The sequence below is a fragment of the Gigantopelta aegis genome, chromosome 11 (assembly GCF_016097555.1).
Source record: "Gigantopelta aegis isolate Gae_Host chromosome 11, Gae_host_genome, whole genome shotgun sequence".
NCBI classification, from domain to species: domain Eukaryota; kingdom Metazoa; phylum Mollusca; class Gastropoda; order Neomphalida; family Peltospiridae; genus Gigantopelta; species Gigantopelta aegis.
In genome coordinates this window covers 7,754,040-7,779,015 of record NC_054709.1, presented here as the reverse complement: position 1 = coordinate 7,779,015, position 24,976 = coordinate 7,754,040, and the positions used below count along the sequence as shown (strand labels likewise).

The following is a 24,976-nucleotide window of genomic DNA, read 5'->3' as shown; positions in this document are numbered from 1 at the left end:
CCTGTACGCAAATTTTTTAATGGGTAGTGTGGAGTGTGTGTGTGTGTGTGTGTGTGTGTGTGTGTGTGTGTGTGTGTGTGTGTGTGCAAATTCCTCTTGATGGGACCAACAATGGCTAAGACTCGATGAGAATCAAGGCAAAATATTTTTTTTTTTTAAAGCCAACATTTACGTAACATTGTCTAAATTTTATAGAAAAAAAATGTGGACCTTTCAGGGGTTTAGATTGCATCAAAGCTGAGGCGATAAAGGGTGTATCCAAAATAAACAAGCCCAAATTAAGTACAATCACGCTAACCTCAAAACATTTCACCTCAAAATCAATGGAATGTTAAGCTGTAATTAGATTAAAATAACTTGAAATGCATTTCTGAATATGTACAACTCTTTACCAGCTAAAAAGACCTTGGTGTGCTCAGAACAGATAAAAAAAAAACCCGTTGTGCTCAAATTAAGTTATCTAAAGCCCTGCCTTTGGTAATTTGGGTGTGTGTGTGTGGTGGGTGTGTTTGCACCCGTCGCATCCCCCCCCCACCCCCTCCACCACGTACGGGAATTTTGAATGTTTTGCCGTATGCAAATGGTCAAATACGGCAATTTTGAGCCTGTATATAAAAATATTAAAACGATAACTTTAGCAACAAATAAACAGAAAATTAAAAACCAAATATTATGCTTTCAATCAAGGTAAAGTTTTTATCCAGTGGCAAAAACTTGCCATAGGTAAAGCTCCTAACCTATGGCAATTCACACCAGAGACAAAGCAAATGCTGACGTCAGTGCCATCGTTAAACTTCTACAAGCTATTCAATCTGGGGAAGAGTAGGTTTTAGACTAGCCCGAGTACTCTGACTGTAGAGGGCTAGACGGACATTTGGACAGTACTGAATATCTGTCCAAATGTCCGTCTAGCCCTCTGCAGAGTACCCGGGCTAGTTTTAGGCCAGCACATACCACGGCACTGGCTAGAACAAGAAACAATCCAATGGGCCCATAGACGGAGATCGATCCTAGACCGACAGCGCATCAGGCGAACACTTTATCATTGGGTTACATACTTACATGCTAAACATTCTTGTGTGAAACCTGTAAAGACTCGGCTACAGAGGGTGCTTTCTCCAACAAGCTCGATCACGTTGGATCTGTGTCCTTCTTTGAGAAGGAAAACTGGCCTCAGTGGTGTTGTGGTTAAGCCACCGGACATAAGGCTGGTAGGTACTGGGTTCGCAGCCTGGTACCGGCTCCCAACCAGAGCAAGTTTTAACGACTTAATGGTTAGGTGTAAGACCACTACACCCTCTTTTTGCTCATTAACCACTAACATGTAACAACTAACACACTGCCCAAGGCAGACATCCCAGATAGCTGGTGTGTGTCCAGGACAGTGTGCTTGAACCTTAACTGGATATAAGCATAAAAATAAGTTGAAATGAAATGAAACGAGAAGGAAATAGCCCAGTGAGTTGAAACTCTGTAGAATAGTCATTAATTTAATAAATATATCAATAAAAAATCAACTAGTATGAAATATAAAAAATATTTATTAAAAAATACTATGTAAACTGTAAGTGCAATAATGATTAAATAAAAGACTGTAAAATCAGTGGAACTTCTAAACGAGAGAACGATGAAGCAGCTGGAAGGAAAAAATATGGATTAAAGGCATACTGTCACAGATTTAAGGACCTTATTTCTCTAAAAATTAATTGTTGGAAACCAAATCTAGCTATCATATCACCTTAATTGAACCATGATGGAGTGAAATTCATGTCATCTCTCTCGGCAATTTTAGTTTTTGAATTATGGACCATTGCCATAATTCAGTTATTTTTACAAAATGTCATTAATAAATGGAGTACAGTGGTTATGAAGATGGTTGAATAAAGTACATTTAGGTACAAAGCAAATTAAAAAAATTTCAGGTAATACTTTGTTAGACCATTAAATAGGTCAGTGATCTGTAACAATATGCCTTTAAAGAGGCTGTCCTGAGTTTACTGTCATTGTACAATGTTACAATGTCAAACAGGAACATCTACGACAGTGAAACCTGCCTAAACTGGACCCTCAACAAACCAGAATTCTGTCATAACATAGGCGTCGGAAGATGGCAGCCACTTATTAAATAAGAGTTCATATTGTGCCCCCACCCCCCACCCCCAGTTTCAGAGTTGTGGAGGCCAGTGCAATGAAATAAATAAGCAGAAATTTTCACTAGTCTACCGGACAGATATATCCAGAAATCTACTTTTCTGCCAATACTTTCACTTGTCCAAATAAGTTGTTAGTTTTATTCAAATTCAAGGACATTAGTTTTGATTGCTCAAAATGAAACTGCATTAAACATTTTTACTTGTCCACTGGACAACCTTTGAGGTACATTTTGCTTGTCCGAGCAGATTTTCACTTGTCAGGACAAATGGACAAGTGCTTATTTCGAACACTGTCTAACCATACATGAATGGGGCTGTTCACACATAATGTCGACAGGCCATAGAACGTATTAAATGTCATATTAAGATGTTAATAGACAATCAACCATCTTGAGGGCTGTTTACACTTAATATCAGGTCCACAGAACGTATTACCCCGGTAAATGTTGTACAAAGATGTTAATAGACAATCAACCATCTTGAGGGCTGTTCACACTTGATGTTGTCAGGTCCACAGAATGTATTAAATGTCGTACAAAGATGTTAATAGACAATCAACCATCTTGAGGGCTGTTACACTTGATGTCATCAGGTCCACAGAATCTATTAAATGTCATATTAAGATGTCAATAGACAATCAACCATCTTGAGGGCTGTTTACACTTGATGTCGTCAGGTCCACAGAAGGTATTAAATGTCATACAAAGATGTCAACAGACAATCAACCATCTTGAAGGCTGTTCACTCTTGATGTCGTCAGGTCCACGGAAGGTATTAAATGTCATACAAAGATGTCAACAGACAATCAACCATCTTGAAGGCTGTTCACTCTTGATGTCATCAGGTCCACGGAAGGTATTAAATGTCATACAAAGATGTCAACAGACAATCAACCATCTTGAAGGCTGTTCACTCTTGATGTCATCAGGTCCACGGAAGGTATTAAATGTCATACAAAGATGTCAATAGACAATCAACCATCTTGAGGGCGGTTTACACTTAATATCAGGTCCACAGAACGTATTACCCCGGTAAATGTTGTACAAAGATGTTAATAAACAATCAACCATCTCGAGGGCTGTTTACACTTAATATGAGGACCACAGAACATATTAAATGTTGTACAAAGATGTTAATAGACAATCAACCATCTTGAAGGCTGTTCACTCTTGATGTAGTCAGGTCCACAGAAGGTATTAAATGTCATACAAAGATGTCAATAGACAATCAACCATCTTGAAGGCTGTTCACTTCTGATGTCGTCAGGTCCACAGAAGGTATTAAATGTCATACAAAGATGTCAATAGACAATCAACCATCTTGAGGGCTGTTTACACTTAATATCAGGTCCACAGAATGTATTACCCCGGTAAATGTTGTACAAAGATGTTAATAAACAATCAACCATCTCGAGGGCTGTTTACACTTAATATCAGGATCCACAGAACATATTAAATGTTGTACAAAGATGTTAATAGACAATCAACCATCTTGAGGGCTGTTCACACTTGATGTCGTCAGGTCCACAGAAGGTATTAAAAGTTGTATCGGGATCGAATCCCAGGATTTCCCGCTCGTCCTGAATTCTGAATGAAAATGTAGATTCTCTCGTTCCAATAAAATGTCTGAAAGGAAGTAAAAGTTCCATGTTTTAGACAGGGCTTTCATATAAAATTCTTTCAGGCAAATAAACTGTTTGGTAATTATATTGTAAATTATACCGGGCACAGCTGCAAGATGTTTTTGTTTTATAGAGGGTGCATGATCACAAAAAGAACATCTACAGTATTCTCAAATGATATTAAAATTCACAATATCAAAACAGTGTTCCTAAAAAAACTTTCAAGTTTGGGGGATGGATGTGCACACACACCCCACCCAGTGCACTGCCCCTGGATCCACACCTGAGTATGTAATAAAAATAATTCATAGCATAATATCACAATCAAAATGTTGTTTCCAAAGACTATCGCTACTGGTGATAAATATTTCTAAAACCAGGAAAGAACAAAATGAAAATGCCTTGACAATTATAATAAAGAAGCCCAAAAAATTTTACCAGTCCATTAGACATTTTTTAATTTCATAGACTAAGATAAAACCCCTCCAGTTAGACAGGTATGGAACTAATAACTAACTGAAATTGTATCACAGCAATTAACTCTGATGGGAACAAATTTTGATTCCTCCTTTTTTGGTGGGTGAGATGTAGTCCAGTGGTAAAGCACTCGCTTGATGCGCAGTCTGTTTGGGATCGATCCCTGTCGGTGGGCCCAATGGGTTATTTCTTGCTCCAGCCAGTGCACCACGACTGGTATATCAAAGGCCATGGTATGTGCTATCCTGTCTATGGGATGGTGCATATAAAAGATCCCTTGCTGCTAATCGAACAGAGTAGCCTATGAAGTGGCGACAACGGGCTTCCTCCCTCAATAACTGTGTGGTCCTTAACCATATGTCCGACGCCATATAACCTAAAATAAAATGTGTTGAGTGCATCGTTAAATAAAACATTTCCTTCCTTCTTTCCTCCTTTTTTGTTGACAAAATGGAATGTTGAAAAATGAACAGTAATTTTTTTTTGAACTTTACTCACCTTGCATGTGCACAGATCCACTGATCTATAATGGCTACACCTCCATCTTTATATTTCTCTAGAATCTCTGGTGTTGGGGAGTATCTGTAAACTTCATACGATGACAAATATCCTTTCAATTCATCAAACTCTGGGGAGATAAAAAAAAAGAGTTTGTTTTGTTTAAGGACAAACCCAGATCACATTATAACAACATATATCACTCTGAAGATATATTATATATCTTGATTTGTTTTTAATCGAAAGACTGATTGTCCAACATTTATATCTCAGGGTTTGTTTGCTCTATTACTGCATCTGGCTGTAGTATCTGTCCTTTCAGTGGGCGGGATGTAGCACCGTGATAAAGCTTTCGCTTCATGCGCAGTCGGTCTAGGGTCAATCCTCGTCAGTGGACCCATTGGGCTATTTCCCGTTCCAGCCAGTGCACCACAACTGGTATATCAAAGGCTGTGGTATATGCTATCCTGCCTATGGGATGGTGCATATAAAAGATCCACTGCTACTAATGAAAACAATGTGGCAGGTTTCCTCTGATGACTACGTGTCAGAATTATCAAATGTCTGACATCCAATAGCCGATGATTAATTAACCAATGTGCTCTAGTGGTGTCGTTAAACAAAACAAACTTTTATGTCCTTACAGGTGGTGCAGTAATCAGTCACCTGTTCCCCTGTACACACATATTCAAGAAGTCAATTAAAAAATAACAAGGGCTAAAGTTTACCATTGAAAAACACAAATTTGAAGTTATGCACCCTGAAATCGTCAGGTCATGTCATGTCAGGTCATAGGTGTTAACATGCACATTCAGAACAAGCTGTAGTAGCACACGCCTATCATGGGCACAGGTGTCAAGTTTTGCTGCTCCTTCGTCCAGGACAAGAAAGGGTTGGGGTGTGTGGGGAAAGGGGGTCGTCTGCGCTGGCATGTGCAAGGAAGCACAAGCAGTGAGACCAGGGTCAGTAGCAGGTGAGCTTTGTTTTGGTGCTACTGAATTTGAAAATGTCCCATAGGATTAAAGTCAAAGAGAAATTGTTGTGTAATTTCTTGAAGGTAATTTTGACGCAAACTTGAACATATAGCTAATTCGTTGGTTTGACTTAGTTGATCGAAAGGTAGCTCCTGGGAATCGCATGGAATATACAGACACTGATATGCTAAACAATGAAATGAGTAATTTTAGTCTTTATTCACAACAGCAAACTTAGGACAATCTCTTTAGTGTTTGTATTTATAGGATATACAAGCTTCCATTTCGTATCATGTTTTATATCCAGAGTGAAATAATTTTCAAATGTCAAAATCTTTAGCGAGAAAGTTATTTCACGAGGGACATAAACATGATATGAAATGGTAGCGAGTTTAATAGCCTATTTATCAACCACAATCGATATCAATTTATATGACTGAACTTGTTTGATAATTGTTTGGGTAAGGTCGTAGTGTGACAGTCATAGGACGTCATTGTAAGATGTCGAGGTGTTCTAGTGGGACATATCAGTTTGATGAATGAATGAATGAATGAATGAATGAATGAATGAATATTTAACGACACCCCAGCACGAAAAATATATCGGCTATTAATTGGGTGTCAAACTATGGTAAATACAAAAACAATGTGATGATAACCATCAATATAAAAATTCAACAGTGAAACTAAACCACAGTGTAAAGAACTGTGCAAAAAATACAAATATCACAGATAGATAAAATTAAAATTTAGAATAAAAGTCAGTATCACATAGCAATTGTAATAAAAGTTCTGGATGGAATCGAAAGGATTCCATCACATTACATTTCATTGTGCAGATACATGTATATCTTTTCTAGTTTCCTTGAGATGAGTACACTCCACCAAACTGTGGCATACCATCAAGAGCAACAAATACAAATGATAGATCAAACTATGTTTGTTCTTGATATCAGTTTGATTAGAACCAAGATATGTTTAACCACATGGGTAATACTAAATACATGTAATACCTGCACTATGTGTGTCAGTTGCAATGAATACTTTAGTCAAGGAGTATTTCTTTAACAGTTGGGTAATATTCCTCGCTGCCTGTTTCATGGTTGGAACATCCTTCTTGCGAGAATGGGCAAAGTCAGCCCTTCGTAAATGTACACCTATGTACGGTCCACCTTTAGCATCACCATGATTTCTCTGAAACAAAAGAGAAGAAAAACAAGCATTATGAGAGTACTGCTAAAGCAATACATGTTGTGCCCTACCAAGCCCAACAATTTTTCGTATCTCCTAAATTCAAGGGCCATAACTCTGTACCATGAAAGTTACAGTTGATATATACAAAATTTCATCGCAATATCTTCAGGCATTGTAAATCAAAAGTCTGGATTTTTTTTTTATATATATATCCTAAGTTCAAGAACCATAACTCTGTCAAAAATGGGTAAACTGCTATGAAAGTCAAACTTGATCTTAACAGTACATGATCAAGCGATACACAAAATTTCAGCTCAATATCTCATGGCCTTCTGAACAAAAAAGTCCGGAAACCAGACAGACAGACAGACCGAGAGACAGACCGAGAGACAGACAGACAGAAAAGACATAGATTTAAGAACAGAAATGAAACCTATAGTCCACTCCGGTTGAACTGGTAGGGAACTAATAATACAGCAATGTACTATGTACAATAATGTAATTGCTAACCTGGACCAAAATGAGTTTATTTAGTGTTATACCTAAAACAAAAGTAGATTTTAGCAAGTAAATATCTATAATTAAAAGGGCTAAGTTTAAATATAAATTTTATGTTTACTTTCTTTTTGGCTGCCAGCCTCTTAAATTAAACGCTAAAAATGTTATTAATTTATTTTTATTTGGATTTTTATATTATTATTAATTTCGAATAGCGCAAACAAAATACTTAAATTCCCCTATTATATTTTGTTTTAAAACTCAAAATTGTCCCGTAAATTTTCTGTCCCGGAGCCGGCCCTTGGCCTCCAGAGACTGGGCCCCGGGATAGACATGCTTGAAACCTCTGTGATATAGGAGCACGTTAAAAGATTAAAGTCAATTCAAGTCTATAATTAACTGACAGGCATCAAAATCAGAGAATATTTTTTTTTCAACTAACATAAGTGATTAGCTCGTTAGATAAGTTTTAAAACAACTTGTTGTAACATAAATGGTATTTTTACTCACTCACGCAGTATTCTCTATTTAAACAACTCGTGAGATAAATGGTATCTAACGGACACTCAAGTAGTATTCTTTGTATAAACAACTCGTTGTAAGATAAACAGTATCTAACAGCCACTTGTACAGTGCTCGCTCGATGAGCGGTCGGTCTGGGATCGATCTCTGTCGGTGGACCCATTGGGCTCTTTCTATTTCCAACCAGTGCACCACGACTGGTATATCAAAGGCTGTGGTATGTACTACCCTGTCTGTGGGATGATGCATATAAAAGATCCCTTGCTGCTAATCGAAAAGAGTAGCCCATGAAGTGGCGACAGCGGGTTTCCTCTCTCATTGTCTGTGTGGTCCTTAACCATATGTTTGACACAATATAACCATAAATAAAATGTGTTGAGTGAGTTGTTAAATAAAACACTGCTTTCTAACAGCCACTCATGTAGTATTCTCTATTCCATTTCACCTTTATTCCAGCCAGTGCACCACAACTGGTATATCCTGTCTATGGGATGGTGCATATAAAAGATCCCTTGCTATTAATGGAAATATGTAGCGGGTTTCCTCTCAAAGACTATATGTCATAATCTAATAGCCGATGATTAATTAATCAGTGTGCTCCAGTGGTGTCGTTAAACATAAAACATACTTTAACTTATCCTTGGAATGGACATGTAACAAATTTTGTCTCTAAGACTCTATGTCAAAATTACCAAATGTTTGACATCCAATAGCTGATGATTAATAAATTAATATGCTCTAGTGGTGTCGTTAAACATAAAACATAACTTTTTTTTCACCTTCATCTTTGTCCAGTCTTCTTCAAGAATCGTGTTATCCGTCTCATCTGTCGAATTCAGGAATTCTTTTCTAAATTGATCTCCCAAATCTCTTAGATGTTTGGCAAACACCATGCTCCGTCGTGCCTGTAACAGAGTGAAAACACAAATTAAACAAAACGGTAAAGCAGGCGTATAGTATACTCAACAAAACTAATTAGGGGACAGTATTTGAGGCTGGTAGGTACTGAGTTCGTATCCCACCTGAGTCAATGGGGGATTTTTCATGCCAGTACCAGTTACATACCAGAGTGAGTGCACCGCTAGGCTAAATGGGTACTAGTAGGTGTAAGGCCACATACACTGAGTTTCACCCACTTCATGTGTGCGATTATAGGTGTGTCTCCCAAGTGTGTGACCCCACATGGGGGATGATTATCCAGCATACACTGCTTGTTTTCTGTGTACCCCGGGCTCGGGTGATATCTGATAACTAACAGCAAGCGTGAAACACAGCCCAGTCAAGTAGTCTCATACCGAAATGGAAATACTGCGGCTTCACCATTCATCATCATCATCATCATCCATGTTTGTAATGTCTATAATGTCTGTGGGTTTTTTTAAATGTCTTTGTCTCTGTGTTAAATGTTTGGGGCATTTAAAAAATAAATAAATAAAATTAAATTAGGGGACAGTATACATTGTAGTATCAAATATTTTAGGACCTAAGGCATGATTCGCTTTTGCTAATTGTGTTACTCTCATTAAATAAAACATTAATTTTATTATCATTATTGGTTTTAGTATTAGTAGTATTAGCAGTAGTATTAGTATTAGTAGCAGCAATAGCAGTAGCAGCAGTATATAGCAAAGAAAAAAAGAAAGAAAGAAATGTTTTATTTAATGACGCACTCAACACATTTTATTTACGGTTATTTGGCATCAGACGAATGGTTAAGAACAACACAGATAGAGGAAGAAACCTGCTGTCGTCATTTCATGGGCTACTCTTTTCGATTAGCAGCAAGGGTTCTTTTATATGCACCAGCCCATAGACAGGGTAGTAAGTACCACGGCCTTTGATATACCAGTCGTGGTGCACTGGCTGGAATGAGAAATATCCCAACGGGCCCTCCGACTGGGATCGATCCCAGGCCGACTGCGCATCAAGCAAGTGCTGTACCACTGGGCTACGTCCTGCACTAAAGGTAGAGGTAGACGTATTTCTTACATGCATAATACTTAAAACTCATTCATTTTCATTTCAATTTATTTTCATGCTTATATCAAATTACAGTTCAAGCATGCTGTCCTGGGCACACACCTCAGCCACATGGGCTGTCTGCATGTCCACGACAGTGGGTTAGTTGTTAGTGGTTAGTGAGAGAGAAGCACTGAGTCATTAAAACTCGCTCTGGGTGGGAGCCAGTACCGGGTTGCGAACCCAGTAACTAGCAGCCTTATGTCCGATGGCTTAACCATGACACCACCAAGTCAAGATGTCTTAAAACTCATTCTTAGTGACAGTGGAGGGTGAGTGACATCAAAAACAGGCCTCCAAACATGCAGTGCTTTAGATCTCGTTACTTTGAGCACAACGGGGACTTTTGTCTTTTGTGAGTGCAGGAAGGTCACTTTACTTCAGTACTGTCATGAGATATTTAGATAATGTTACATAAAGTTAGTTTTGTTTTGTTGTTTTTTGCCATTGTTGGTCCTATCAATAAGAATTCATACCCCCTCCCTTAAACATCCTGCATATGGCTTTTCATGTCTAGGTAGGTGTGTGCATGCATCATAAATTCAGATAATAGCAGGATTTTATTGCATGTGGCTATAATGGACTAGTTATGAAATATTCACACAAAGAACCGGTTTTCATTTGTGTATCAAATTACAGGTAGAAATGAAGTTGCCCTGAAAAGACCTTTGTTCAACCACGAAACTGGTTTGAAGTGGAGAAATTGTATCTAAAAATAGAAAAGAATGAACAGGAACAAACATATTTCCAACACTATAACTACATGTACATGGCTTATTATCATTATTATGACTTTTTTTAAAAAGACTGTTCAATGAACCATAAAGAAAAGGTGGATGTATTTGTCTGATGACATCTGCCAGTCACTGCCGGGATTTGATCCAGTCTCCGGGACGGGACGCAGCCCTGTGGTCAAGCACTCACTTGATGTGTGGTCGATCTGGGATCGATCCCTGATGGTGGACCCATCGTGCTATTTCTCATTCCAGACAGTGCACCACGACTGGTATATCAAAGGCCATGGTATGTGTCATGCTGTCTGTGGGATGGTGCATATAAAAGATCCCTTGCTACTAATGAAAAAATGTAGCTGGTTTTATCTGATGACTACGTGTCAGAACTACCAAATGTTTGACATCCAATAGCCAATGATAAATAAATCAATGTGCTCTAGTGGTGTCGTTAAACAAAACAAACTTCTTGATCAATTCTCCCTGCTCAGATGAACCTTTCTCTCTGGAAATGCTAATTTTCTAAGCATAAAAAAAGAAGAAGCTAACGTGGCCATGCATTGACATTCAATGTTGCCATATATAAAACTAAACTTATCAATCCAATTTAGAGCTAATAACACTTCTGACTTGTCTCTTCATTAGACTACATAATACAACTATGACATGTATTCTTTTGATCCCCACTAAGTGAAAGATAGAAAGAAATGTTTTATTTAACGACGCACTCAACACATTTTATTTTTTATATGGCGTCAGACATATGGTTAAGGACAACACAGATTTTAAGAGGAAACCCACTGTCGCCACTACATAGGCTACTCTTTCCGATTAGCAGCAAGGGATCTTTTACTTGCGCTTCCCACAGGCAGGATAGTACAAACCATGGCCTTTGTTGAACCAGTTATGGATCACTGGTCGGTGCAAGTGGTTTGCACCTACCCATTGAGCCTTGCGAAGCACTCACTCAGGGTTTGGAGTCGGTATCTGGATTAAAAATCCCATGCCTCGACTGGGATCCGAACCCAGTACCTATCAGCCTGTAGACCGATGGCCCCCCACTAAGTGAAGTCCCAGACAGTAACCTCTGCAATTGCCCTCGGCAATCAGCAATGCCGTGGAGATTGCGGTGTAGTTTTTAATTCTCCAAGGCATTTTTTTCCCTTTGAATTATATTCAGGATTTTTTTTCAATGGCAGGTTTTTTTGCCATAGACATTTTCTTAATTGCAGGGGCTGAGACGGTGAACACATAAATACACAAACTATTACAAGGCAAGTCAACGAAAATACCAATTAACTATATAAACAATAGTTGTATGAACTATTAATTCATTTATACTTCTTTTCATGCTTATATCCACTTAAGGTTCAAGCACGTTGTCTTGGGCACACACAACTCGGCTATCTGGGTTGTCTGTCCAGAAAAGTGGGTTAGTGGTTAGTGAGAGAAAAGTTTGTTTAGTGGTTTTTACACCGAGTCGTTAAAAGTCACTGTGGGTTGGAGCCAGAACCAGGAATCGAACCCAATACCTACCAGCTTTAAGTCCAATGGCTTAACCACCACACCACCAATGCTAGGTTTTACTAATGATTAGTGGAAATATTAGCTCAGTTGGTAGAGCACTGGATTCTCGTATACAGGCCCGTGGTTCGAATCCACTCAGTGGAGGTTGATTTTTTTCAGTTATATTTGGAGCCAACATAGGGACTGGATGTGTTCATAACTGTTCAACTGCCCTTAAATTGCCCCCCCCCCCCCCCCCCCCCCCAGCACTAGGACGTAGCTTCACTTGAGGGTGGAGCAGTCACAAAAATAAGAAACATTTTTCACCAGTCAACTGGACAAACACATCTAGAAATCTGCTTGTGTGCCAGTATGTTCACGTCCAAATAAATGGTTTATTTATATGCTGAAAATTAAACTACATTGAACACTTTACTTGTCCACTGGACAATCAACGATGTACAAGTTACTTGTCCAAGTAAATTTTCACTTGTCAGGACAAACGGACAAGTGCTTATACTGTGGAATATGTAGTAGAGTTGGTATAAAGTGCTCCTACTGATAATAGCTAGTGGGAATTTACTTATTAGCTCAGTTGGTAAAGTACTGGACTCTCGTATATGGGACCCATGGTTCGAATCCCCTGTTAGGATTTCTGCCAGAGGGTACAGAGGGTGAAATTATGTACCCTAAAATCTTGGAAATTAAAGGATATATATATATATATATTTTTTTTTTAAGATACAAGTAGATGACAATATGAAAACTGTTTAAAATTTGTCAAAGCAGATGGAATGCAGTGACCAATTTCAAAACATTCAAACTAATAACCATCTAGTAGGGGCACTTATGGGTTGTTTTTTTAAAAAAAATTTGGGGGGGGGGGGGGGTTGTTGTTGGGGTTTTTTTTTTGGGGTGTGTGTGTGTGTTTATTACGTACTTTGAAACCTTTTTCTGGCAGAAAGCCTGTCTGTGGAGGTTGATTTTTCTGTAATGTTTTGTACGGTAACAAAATGACATAAACATTTAGTCATATGAAACAGTTCAATCACAGGCCACAATAAAAACAAACCTTCCAAAACACGGCATCTCCAAAATGATCATGAACAACAGTTTCTGCCCGGTCAATCATTACTGACCTGAAAAAGAGGTGAAAAAAAAGCAGTAGACTAAGATGGATGATAAACAATTTCAACATCACTGTTTTGGATTTGTACAAAATAAATAATAACTAGTTAACGATGTCGGATAACGACGTTATCCTGTGAAAGGCGAGACTGTAGAGCGGAATTTCTCATTTTACCTGAATAGGATAATACCTTAACAGTGATAAAAATAAGCAAAAACATTTACTAGTCCACCGGACAAATACATCTGGAAATCTATTTGTCCACCAATATTTTCACTTGTCCAAATAAATGGATTGTTTTATTCAAGTACAAGGATGATGTTTATGTTTGCTCAAAATGAAACTGCACTGAAACATTTTACTTGTCCACTGGACAACTACCAAGGCACATTTTGCATGTCCGAATAGATTTTCACTTGTCGGGACAAACGGACAATTGTTTATTTCAAACACTGCCTAATTTCAATTCATATCCATATTTCGTAAATGGTACAATTTGTTAAACTACAACATTTTCTTCAGACATGGATGCATTAGTAATTTTGAAGAAAAGAATTTCAGTAGCAATATTGTATTGAAACCAGGGTTCCACCTAAGTATCTGAAAAAGGGGAGTCATCATGACTCACAGGGTTTTAATTTGGGAGCATGCATTAAAAATGGGAGTCATCGTGACTCACTGGGTTTTAATTTGGGAGCATTCATTCAAAAAATGGGAGTTATCATGACTCACAGATTTTTAATTTGGGAGCATTCATTAAAAAATGGGAGTCATCTATGATATATTTCTTAAATTGCATAATTGACTGAATATCTGTCTTGTTTATATTACATGCATATATTATTTCCACTATTCTATCTGTATCATACATATACAAGTATAGCCATTGTTTTCTTCTTGTTAATAATTTAGTGCTTTTTTTCTCTCTTTTTATGCACCCATCGACTTATAGTCACCCAATGCTGCATGCTAACCTGCTTTGTAACATAGTTTCATCTGCACAATAATTATGAATAACTCCTAAATTACGAGACATGCCCAACCATCCACAATTATTAAAAACAATAAAGAACAATAATAATAAAAAAACACACAAAAAAACGAGATATATAGACCGAAGTAAAAACAGGCTGTGCATTCAACATTGTCGCCATGATCTAAATTTAGATAAAGTGACTAGCACACTGCATCAGCGACACTGTTTTTACACTTAAGTTACACTAAACGTATTGATAAAGTTGGGAATCAGTTACACCGCTCGGCTATTTTTGTTTTGAACTTGGTCAGTCTAATTAAAATTAGCTCCACTATTACATGTGGATCTAAAGACAGCCAGTTGGAGCTCATGTCCACCAATCAAAACCTTACTTGCAGAATCCTGCCAGTGATTTAAAAATAATTTGAAAACATTCCGAATTATCCTGAGGGTATCCGACATGTTTCGTGTGAATTACGAATGCCTTAAAATGTTTCATTTTATAAAATAAATAATTTGTAATGTAAAACTGAAGACTGATTTAGTTTGGGTTTTTTTTTTATAAATAAATAAATAATTTTTAATGTAAAATTGAAGACTGATAACCCACCCCGTACGTATTGGTTCACTGTACTGCGGCCACTAAAATAGACTCGCCCGAAATTTTTAGAATTTGTATGCTCCCAAATAACGTTATAAAAGGCGAAGTGTGATTGGTCAATGTTTAAATTATTATTTAGACGAAATGTTACCTGGACATTGGGAACTACGCAGTGTTGTTAGCAATCGGATTAAAATTAGTTCTACTGGTCTAAATAAGGCATTCGTAATTCACACGAAACATATCGTATACCCTCAGGATAATTCGGAATGTTTTCAAATTATTTTTAAATCACTGGCAGGATTCTGCAAGTAAGGTTTTGATTGGTGGACATGAGCTCCAACTGGCTGGTGTTAGAGCTAATTTTAATTAGATTGGAACTTGGTAGTCATTAAATTTTTATGTCTTTAAAAAAAAAAAAAAAAAAAAATGTTAATGTAAAATCAATAGACATCAGAAATATTTTGTGCCAATATTTCGGAGTATTTTAGGTAAATATTGAATCAACTACCGTGACTGAAACGTTCTCAGTGTTAAAAAATCGGAACATTATGCACCCGTGCAGTGCTAGTTCTGGGTTAGCAGAAGAAAGAAAGAAATGTTTTATTTAACGATGCACTCAACACTAGATCCCTCCCCACAATGGAAATAGATACATACTCAGGGCGTAAACTTAAGAATTTGTCTCCAACTGCAAATGTTTTTTTTAAAATTACTATGGGTGAAATGTCCCACTGATGGCAATTTTGGCCCTGCCTACGGCAACGTAAAAACAAAGATGACTTTTACAGCATATAAATATGACTGAAAGGTCATTTTGCTGTATGTAGATATATTTCAAATGTACAAATGTTATATACCGGCAGATAATGTACGCCAGATGTATACATTTTGCCTTCATTGAGGAGTTTTACCGATGACACTTTTGTGCCATTGGTGATGATCTAGATCTATGGCAATTTATATCTCAACGATGGCAACTGCCATCGGTGGCATCGTTAAGTTCGAGCCCTGCATACTAAATACACTGATACAGGGCTAGTTCTGGGGGAACAGAAAGTTTAGCCAAATTATCTATTATAAAAAAGAATTAAACTTTAAAACTGTAAAAACCCAGTTATTTCCTAACAGAATAGCAATTACTGCATGAAGTTATTTCACCAAATTAAAATAAAATTCACCGACTGTTATTAATATTGGCAATTCGTGAATCTGGTAAGCACCATGCAGAGCTAACCATGTCAGGGCTCGAAACGGCCTGTGGTCAGATCGCCAAATGCGACCAATGTCCCGTTTGGGCGACTTATACATATTTTAAAATAATGACGTTAGTCACCCAAATATTATTATTTAGAGCTACATGTATAACATATGAGCCACTATTAATATTTGTTTTGCATATATTTATTCCACATTAAAATCTTGTTCATGGTTCATGGTTTGCTTACCTTAATTTGCCAACATCCATTATTATTTTTGGGGCCACCATGTTTTTTGGCATGTTTCGAGCCCTGCATGTGATCTAGTTTACTTCCATAAACTGTGCGTTTGTACGTTTTTGTGTAGATCAGGGCTCAAACTTAAGAATTTGTCTTCCACAGCAATTTTTTAAAGAATTGCAATGGGTGAAACAGTCCACCGATGGCAATTTTAAGCCTGCCTATGGCAATTGTTTTTTAAAGTGACATTTTACAGAAAATAAATATGACTGAAAGGTTATTTTGCTGTATGTAGACATATTTCAAATGTGAAAATGTTAAATATTGGTATATTACGTACACCAAGTGCAGGGCTTCTAGATTATGGTAGCCCCACTCCCATGGCTAGTGATATTCAGTGTTGGGCTAGTAAATAATTACTATTGCCATGCCAGACGGCTAGTGATTTTTTTTTTGTCAAATGCTGTATTTAAGTCTATTTTGTAAATATGAATATTCTAGCCACAACCCCACACCCCAATCTTAGTGTTTTTAATCTCTCTCCATCTCTAGGTAACATATATGATTATTACAATTAGTACAATTGTAATAAGTAAAGTAGGGCTAGTGAATTTTTAATCGTGGCTAATTTTTAAAATCACTGATCCCATGGCTAGTGGACTTTGTAAAAATTCTAGAAGCCCTGTAAGTGTGTATATTTTTCCACTGTTGAGGAGTTTTACTGACAGAACAAAAGTACCATCGGTAATTCTCTCTACCTACAGCAATTTATATCTCATTGATGCCAATTGCCCGTCGTTAAGTTTGAGCCCTGTAGATGCCGTGAAATTGTGGCATGAGATGTACCTAGCAATATACTTAGGTACCTGGCAGTGGTGTTTTTAAGCAGGAATGGTTTCAGAGAAGAAGCGTGGCCCTGTATCGAGAGGCACTGGAATTTCAATGCCATGACCGCATCACCGTAACCGAAAAACCACCCATAGTACGGTCCTTCGTCAATCTACAACACAATACATACATAGAGATTATTATACAAGCTTGTGTGTCCAGCACAATACATACATAGAGCTTATTATACGAGCTTGTGTGTCCAGCACAATACATACATAGAGATTATTAGACCAGCTTGTGTGTCCAGCACAACGCATACAGAGAGATTATTATACGAGCTTGTGTGTCCAGCACAACGCATACATAGAGCTTATTATACGAGCTTGTGTGTCCAGCACAACGCATACAGAGAGATTATTAGACCAGCTTGTGTGTCCAGCACAATGCATACATAGAGATTATTACACGAGCTTGTGTGTCCAGCACAACGCATACAGAGAGATTATTAGACCAGCTTGTGTGTCCAGCACAATGCATACATAGAGATTATTACACGAGCTTGTGTGTCCAGCACAACGCATACAGAGAGATTATTAGACCAGCCTGTGTGTCCAGCACAATGCATACATAGAGATTATTACACGAGCTTGTGTGTCCAGCACAATACATACATAGAGATTATTATACAAGCTTGTGTGTCCAGCACAACGCATACATAGAGATTATTATACGAGCTTGTGTGTCCAGCACAATGCATACATAGAGATTATTACACGAGCTTGTGTGTCCAGCACAACGCATACATAGAGATTATTACACGAGCTTGTGTGTCCAGCACAACGCATACATAGAGATTATTACACGAGCTTGTGTGTCCAGCACAACGCATACATAGAGATTATTACACGAGCTTGTGTGTCCAGCACAACGCATACATAGAGATTATTACACGAGCTTGTGTGTCCAGCACAACGCATACATAGAGATTATTACACGAGCTTGTGTGTCCAGCACAACGCATACATAGAGATTATTACACGAGCTTGTGTGTCCAGCACAACGCATACATAGAGATTATTACACGAGCTTGTGTGTCCAGCACAACGCATACATAGAGATTATTACACGAGCTTGTGTGTCCAGCACAACGCATACATAGAGATTATTACACGAGCTTGTGTGTCCAGCACAACGCATACATAGAGATTATTAGACCAGCTTGTGTGTCCAGCACAACGCATACATAGAGATTATTAGACCAGCTTGTGTGTCCAGCACAACGCATACATAGAGATTATTACACGAGCTTGTGTGTCCAGCACAACGCATACATAGAGATTATTACACGAGCTTGTGTGTCCAGCACAATGCATACATAGAGATTATTACACGAGCTTGTGTCCAGCACAATGCATACATAGAGATTATTACACGAGCTTGTGTCCAGCACAATGCATACATAGAGATTATTATACAAGCTTGTGTGTCATACTGATTTTATGTTTCGTTACGTTTGCATAGCGAATAAAGTTAGGATCATCCTGAAGTCTTTATCTTTTAATTTTAGAATGTAACGATTCGCAACTTGATCGTTTAGCAGTTGCGTAACTAATTGAAAAGTGAACAAAACGACTGTGTGTACTGCAAGGTTTGATCCTTTAACCTTTAGCACCTTACATGTAGGTGAGTGATCTCCTGTCTGTGCTAAAAAAATCGTCTGTTTTCTTTAACGACACCACCATAGCACATTGATCAATTAATCATCGGCTATTGGACGTTAAACATTTGGTAAATTTGATATAGTCCTAGAGAAGAAACCCACTACATTTTCACATTAGTAGCAAGGTATCTTTTATATGCACGTACCATCCCAAAGACAGGATAGCACATACCACACAGCCTTTGATATACCAGTTAGGGTGCATTTGCTGGAACAAGAAATAGACCAATGGGCCCACTGACAGGAATCGATCTCTGACTGACTGTGCATCAGGCGAGCACTTTAACCACTGGGCTACGCCTCCCCCCCCCCCCCCCCCAGCCCCCCTACAACCTTGACCGACTGTGTTAAATCCTGCCACTTAATTTTCAACATGACATACACTGTACCTGCTCGTAGGCGGGAGGATCATTACATTCTCGAAAGTCCATTTTCTCTGTCCATTCGCCGCCCCAGCCTTCCTTGTAGTTCTGTAAATAATAGACTTCTTCTACAACTGGCTTGTCGAGCACTGAAAACAACACAATTTAAATATTACAAATCAGTACTGTAAACATTGCACATCGGTATGAACAAGTATTATCCACATGGTTCAACATAACCGAGTTAATAATAATCATACGAAGCACACATGTAATAACAAGTGCGTTGACGTAATTGTGGGAAGCGACGTCATAACATGACGTTGTTTTCTCCAGTCCTAGCTCAGACTTTGCATGTGGAATATGACGTCATTTCATCGTTTCCTTCTAGCTGTTGTTGAAACATTTTGAGACTGTCCTTGTTATTCATAAAAAATAACACTAATAATATTGATAATAAAGAAATTATTACACTCGCGTATGAGTCGTACTGATTTTACGAAACTCATATCGTTTCGTAAAATCAGTACAACACACAAGCTCGTATAATAATCTCTATGTATTACAAGTTTGTACAAATAAATATCTGGACTCGAACTTAAAGTGACATACCCTAGTTTTTAAACACTACGAGATATTTTCCACTATTTTAGCTCTTTTTGATAATTTAAATTAGAAGTACTTATATTTTATTGTCTAGAATATTAATTTTAGTATACATGCAGCGGTGGTGGTCATCCAAGTTTTTACAATACCCCAAAATGCATTTTTCAAAATTATAAAAACGCACGTTCGTCTGAGACGTAAAGGTTATCGAGACAAGCTCTAGTTATTTTAAGACGGTATTTCCTTGTTTAAACATCGAAGAAAGAAAGAAATGTTTTATTTAACGACGCACTCAACACATTTTATTTACGGTTATATGGCGTCAGACATATGGTTAAGGACCAGACATACGGTTAAGGACCACACAGATTTTGAGAGGAAACCCGCTGTCGCCACTACATGGGCTACTCTTCCGATTAGCAGCAAGGGATCTTTTATTTGCGCTTCCCACAGGCAGGATATCACAAACCATGGCCTTTGTTGAACCAGTTATGGATCACTGGTCGATGCAAGTGGTTTACACCTACCCATTGAGCCTTGCGGAGCACTCACTCAGGGTTTGGAGTCGGTATCTGGATTAAAAATCCCATGCCTCGACTGGGATCCGAACCCAGTACCTACCAGCCTGTAGACCGATGGCCTGCCACGACGCCACCGAGGCCGGTTTGTTTAAACATCAAATAATTTAGCTTCTCTCTGTTATAACCTTATCCAAATGTGTTGCAGGTTTGTCGATTAACTAAACTTAGTATCCGTTTTCACGGGTTAAAACTATGGTCTGTGCCTTTAAGAATTTGTCACCCATAGCAATTTATTAAAAGAATTGCTATGGGTGAAATGGCCCGCCTACAGCAATTTTCAATCTGCCTACTACTAGTAGTACTAGAATTTTTTAACCGATGACTTTTACAGCAAATAAATATGACTGAAAGGTTATTTTGTTGCATCTAGACATATTTCAAATGTACAAAGTGTTAAATACTGGCAGATAATGTTCACCAGATATATTCATTTTGCTGTTGTTGACTTTTATCAATGTTAAGTTTGAGCCCTAAATATTACAGATCAATACAAAATACAATATTACAAGTCAGTACAAATATCAGAACAAATATTACAAATAAATATTACAGATCAGTACAAAAAATATTACAGATCAATACAAATATTACAAATCAGTACAAATAAATAATATTACAGATCAGTACAAATATTACAAATCAGTACAAATATCACAAATAAATATTACAGATCAGTACAAAAAAATATTATAGATCAATACAAATATTACAAATCAGTACAAATATTACAAATACATACCATATTACAGATAAGTACAAATATTACAAATCAGTACAAATATAAATATACAAATAAATATTGCAAATCAGAATAAATATTAATTACAAATCAGAACAAATAAATATTACAAATCGGAACAAATATATATTACAACTCAGTACAAATAAATATTACAGAAATCAATACAAATAAGTAATGGGGTTTTTTAATGTTGATTTTGCTAGTAATATTTACCTTACTGTTAAAACAAAACAAGACAAACCTCTGAGAAAATCCTCAAATTCAATGACAGGAACAAACAGTCGTAAACTTGGCAGATCGAAGAACAGCGACCACGGAAGTTTGCGCTGTTCAACGTGGCGAGATTTCCAGTGGAACAGCCCGCTCCAGCTGGGAAGAACGAGAATCCACGGAGCATCGTCATTGAGGACGCGCACCAGATGAGCAATGCGCATGTAGACATCGCGGCGCAGATTGAATCCTTCTCCGGGGTTCACGTCATACAGGAGGTACCTGCAAGACAGCAATACAATAAAACGGGTCTGACCCACGGCACTACCTAACTAACGACCGCCGCTAGTAGTAGGCCAGTAGGTACAGTAAAGTACTCTTATAAAGAACCGGCTAAAAACTCATGGGGAATGAAAGGTGTGTGGCACAAATAAAGCTGGTCTGACCCATGGCACTACCTAACTAACAACCACCGGTGGAAGGCCAGGAGTATAGTAGGTTGTTACAAGTGCCTGTTAACAATGTCAGAAGTACAGTACAGTAATCTTATAAAGAACTGGCTAAAAGCTCATGGGGAATGACAGGTGTGTGGCACGAATAAAGCTGGTCTGACCCACGGCACTACCTAACAACAGCCGGTAGTAGGGAAGCATAGTAGATGGTTATAGGTGCCTCTTAACAATGCCAGAACTGGCAGAAGTATTAGTAACTACTGAACACCCTCCAAAGTTGACAGACTGAGCCCACAGCTAAAAGCTCATGGGGAATGATAGGTGTGTGGCACGAATAAAGCTGGTCTGACCCACGGCACTACATAACAACTGCCGATAGTAGGGGAGCATAGTAGGTGTTACAGGTGCCTGCTAACAATGCCAGAAGTAACTACTGAACACTTTCCGACTAAGTGGTCAGACTAAGGCCACAGCTAAAAGCTCATGGAGAATGACAGATGTGTGGCATGGATAGCCACAAGAAACAAGCACCCGTCGCAGTTGGAGAGACAAGGACTGGTATGTGTAGGTGGACAGCGAAAGAAGTTAAAAGATAGGAGTTGCCAGATCGGGAAGAAATGAGATAGAATTCAAAGGAGTACAAGGAAAGGTGGTAGTGGAGGGGGAAAACAATGCATGTACACGTCTTGACACAAATTGAATCCTTCCCCGGGGTTCACGTCATACAGGAGATACCTTCAACAACAATCATTTCAACTGATTTTCATGCTTATATCCAATTACGGTTTAAGCACGCTGTCCTGGGCACACACACCTCAGCTGTCTGGGCTGTCTGTCCAGGACAAGGGGTTAGTGATTAGTTGTTAGTGGTTAGCAAATGTGGTTAGTTTGTTGTTTGTTTTGTTTAACACCACTGGAGCACACTGATTAATTAATCATCGGCTATTGGATGTCAAACATTGGTAATTCTGACTCGTAGTCATCAGTGGAAACCTGCTACATTTTTCCCAATGCAGCAAGGGATCTTTTATATCCACTTTCCCACAGACAAAAAAGCACATACCACGGCCTTTGTCCAGTTGTGGTGCACTGGTTGGAATGAGAAAAAAACCAATCAGCTGAATGGATCCGAGTCCAAATGTCCGTCTAGCTCACGAATGGCAAAGCACTTGTGCTAGGACACACGCAACCATGGGCGTACGACTCGGGGGTGGGGGGGGGGGGGCAATTGCCCCCCCCAAATTCGGGCAAAACAGTGGGAAAAATTCGGGCAGTTTTTATCTGGGTAAAATTTCGGACAAATCAACCCCTCCAGCACCCCCTAAATCAAAGAGTCCCCATACGCCCATGCACACAACAACCTGTCTGCATAAGCATCTGTTTTTTAACCGCATAAACATCACAGGCGTAGGGCGTAGGAAGTGGGGGGGGGGGGGGGGGGGGGGGAGGGGGCATGTGCCCCTCACTGTAGCAGCTCAGCGATGGTTTTGATATACAAAATATACATATATGTTAAGGTTCAAGCACGCTGTCCTAGGCACACCTCAGCTATCTGGGTTTCTGTCCAGGACAGTGGGTTAGTTGTTAGTGAGAGAGAAGAGAGTGTAGTCACTTTACAACTAGATTATGTAGATATCTACCCACCGAGTCGTTAAAACTCACTCTGGGTGGGAGCCGGGACCTGGCTGCGAACCCTGTATCTACCAGCCTTATGTTCGATGGCTTAACCACGACACCAGCGAGGCCGGTATTATTCTATCGCATATCGGGTTAATCCATGGTTGGTGTTAGGGTGTTTAGTGATGACGTGGAACTATCAGGGTGGGTAACCCAATTTAGCAAACACCGAGACGGTGAAACCGAGCTACGGTAGGCTATAAGTCTACGATGTTTTGATCCTCACCTCGGCGCTTTCGCTTGCCCGAATTGCGTGTGTTGTTGACTCGTTGGTTGCATAACCATATCATCATGTTCGTCACAAATACGTCTGTCAATGAAAATAATTAAAACCACTAAATAAGATATAAAACTCATCTTCTCTCTTTTGATGTCTTTATAAATCATGGGAAGTAACTCTGAACACCGTGTGTTGTCTATAACGTTTTTTCAAGCTCAGTCAGTTTGATTAAGAAAGAGTTCGCGTTTTCCCTTGCTATAGCGAGAACACAGTGCTCAATTCATACTAATGATTTGTATATGTTTAAAACTGTGATATGTGATTTTCATAAATCGCCAAAAACTGTTAATTCGCTGTGAATACATAAAAATTAAAATACTGAATATCTTTATGTACTCATCCGCCATGTCCACAAAAGGCGGCAAATATGAAAAACTAGAGTAGCATTTAAAAGTTGCAGTCTTGCAATATATAGAGAGATCATACCATATGAGTGACCGTTATATACCATTTATCTTATAACGATTTGATTTAAAACGTATCTAACGTGCGAAAGCGAGTTGGGTACGTTTTTAAGCAACGAGTTGTAAGATAAATAGTAGCTCGAGTCACCTCTAGACCACGGGCGATGAGGTCCTGATATGCGGTTAAAGGTGTATGATTAGTACCAGTCGATCGAACACCGATGCGCGCAATGCTATATAGCCGTTGTTCATGTATATAAAGAGCTTCGCCCTCGATGATTACACCCGTCACTCAACACCATTGGGGTGCATTGGTTGGAACGAGAAAAATCCCAATCAGCTGAATGGATCCACCGAGATGGTTCGATCATGCGACGCAAGCAACTCAGACGAGTACTCAATTGACTGAGCTAAATCCCGCCCCCAAACAATAAGAAAGAAAGAAATGTTTTATTTAATGACGCACTCAACACATTTTATTTAGCCTACGGTTATATGGCGTCGGACATATGGTTAAGTACCACACAGATAATGAGAGAGGAAACCCGCTGTCGCCGCTTCATGGGCTACTCTTTTCAATTAGCAGCAAGCAGGGTTTCTGCCAGAGGGTAAAACGGGTATGGTTAACTTTTTCACAAAATTAATTAGGCCTACTCTTATCATTACTGTACGATTTTCTTAACTCTAACCTTAAACTTGACCCATTTTCATTCTAGGGGAGGCCCCCCCCCCCCCATACTCCCTGTTGACTGTGGTTGCATTCGATTTCATAG

At 38.6% G+C, this 24,976-nt stretch overlaps 1 protein-coding gene across 3 annotated transcripts; it reads right to left on the bottom strand.

Moving 5' to 3' along the window:
• Positions 1 to 1,855: 1,855 nt before the first annotated feature.
• Positions 1,856 to 23,910, bottom strand: LOC121385368 (GDP-fucose protein O-fucosyltransferase 2-like). 3 transcript variants are annotated; one of them, XM_041516026.1, is made up of 10 exons: positions 23,746 to 23,910; positions 21,422 to 21,672; positions 19,279 to 19,400; positions 17,205 to 17,338; positions 13,266 to 13,332; positions 10,594 to 10,665; positions 8,717 to 8,842; positions 6,737 to 6,917; positions 4,750 to 4,879; positions 1,856 to 3,778 (listed from the first exon to the last, which is right to left on the bottom strand). In XM_041516026.1, the coding sequence occupies exons 1-10, from the start codon at positions 23,904 to 23,906 to the stop codon at positions 3,625 to 3,627; spliced, it is 1,398 nt and encodes a 465-aa protein (XP_041371960.1). In that variant the 5' UTR covers positions 23,907 to 23,910; the 3' UTR covers positions 1,856 to 3,624. The 3 variants fall into 3 exon arrangements, with proteins under 3 accessions (XP_041371960.1, XP_041371963.1, XP_041371962.1); XM_041516029.1 differs by lacking the exon at positions 23,746 to 23,910 and adding an exon at positions 23,487 to 23,617; XM_041516028.1 differs by lacking the exon at positions 10,594 to 10,665.
• Between the last annotated feature and the right edge of the window lie 1,066 nt (positions 23,911 to 24,976).

Coding starts and splice junctions, on each gene's coding strand:
- LOC121385368 (XM_041516026.1), bottom strand. CDS start 23,906: ATGATTTATAAAGACATCAAAAGAGAGAAGATGAGTTTTATATCTTAT. Junction 21,673..23,745: donor GGGCAAGCGAAAGCGCCGAG/GTGAGGATCAAA, acceptor GCTGTCTTGCAG/GTACCTCCTGTATGACGTGA. Junction 3,779..4,749: donor TGGATCTGTGCACATGCAAG/GTGAGTAAAGTT, acceptor ACTTCCTTTCAG/ACATTTTATTGGAACGAGAG.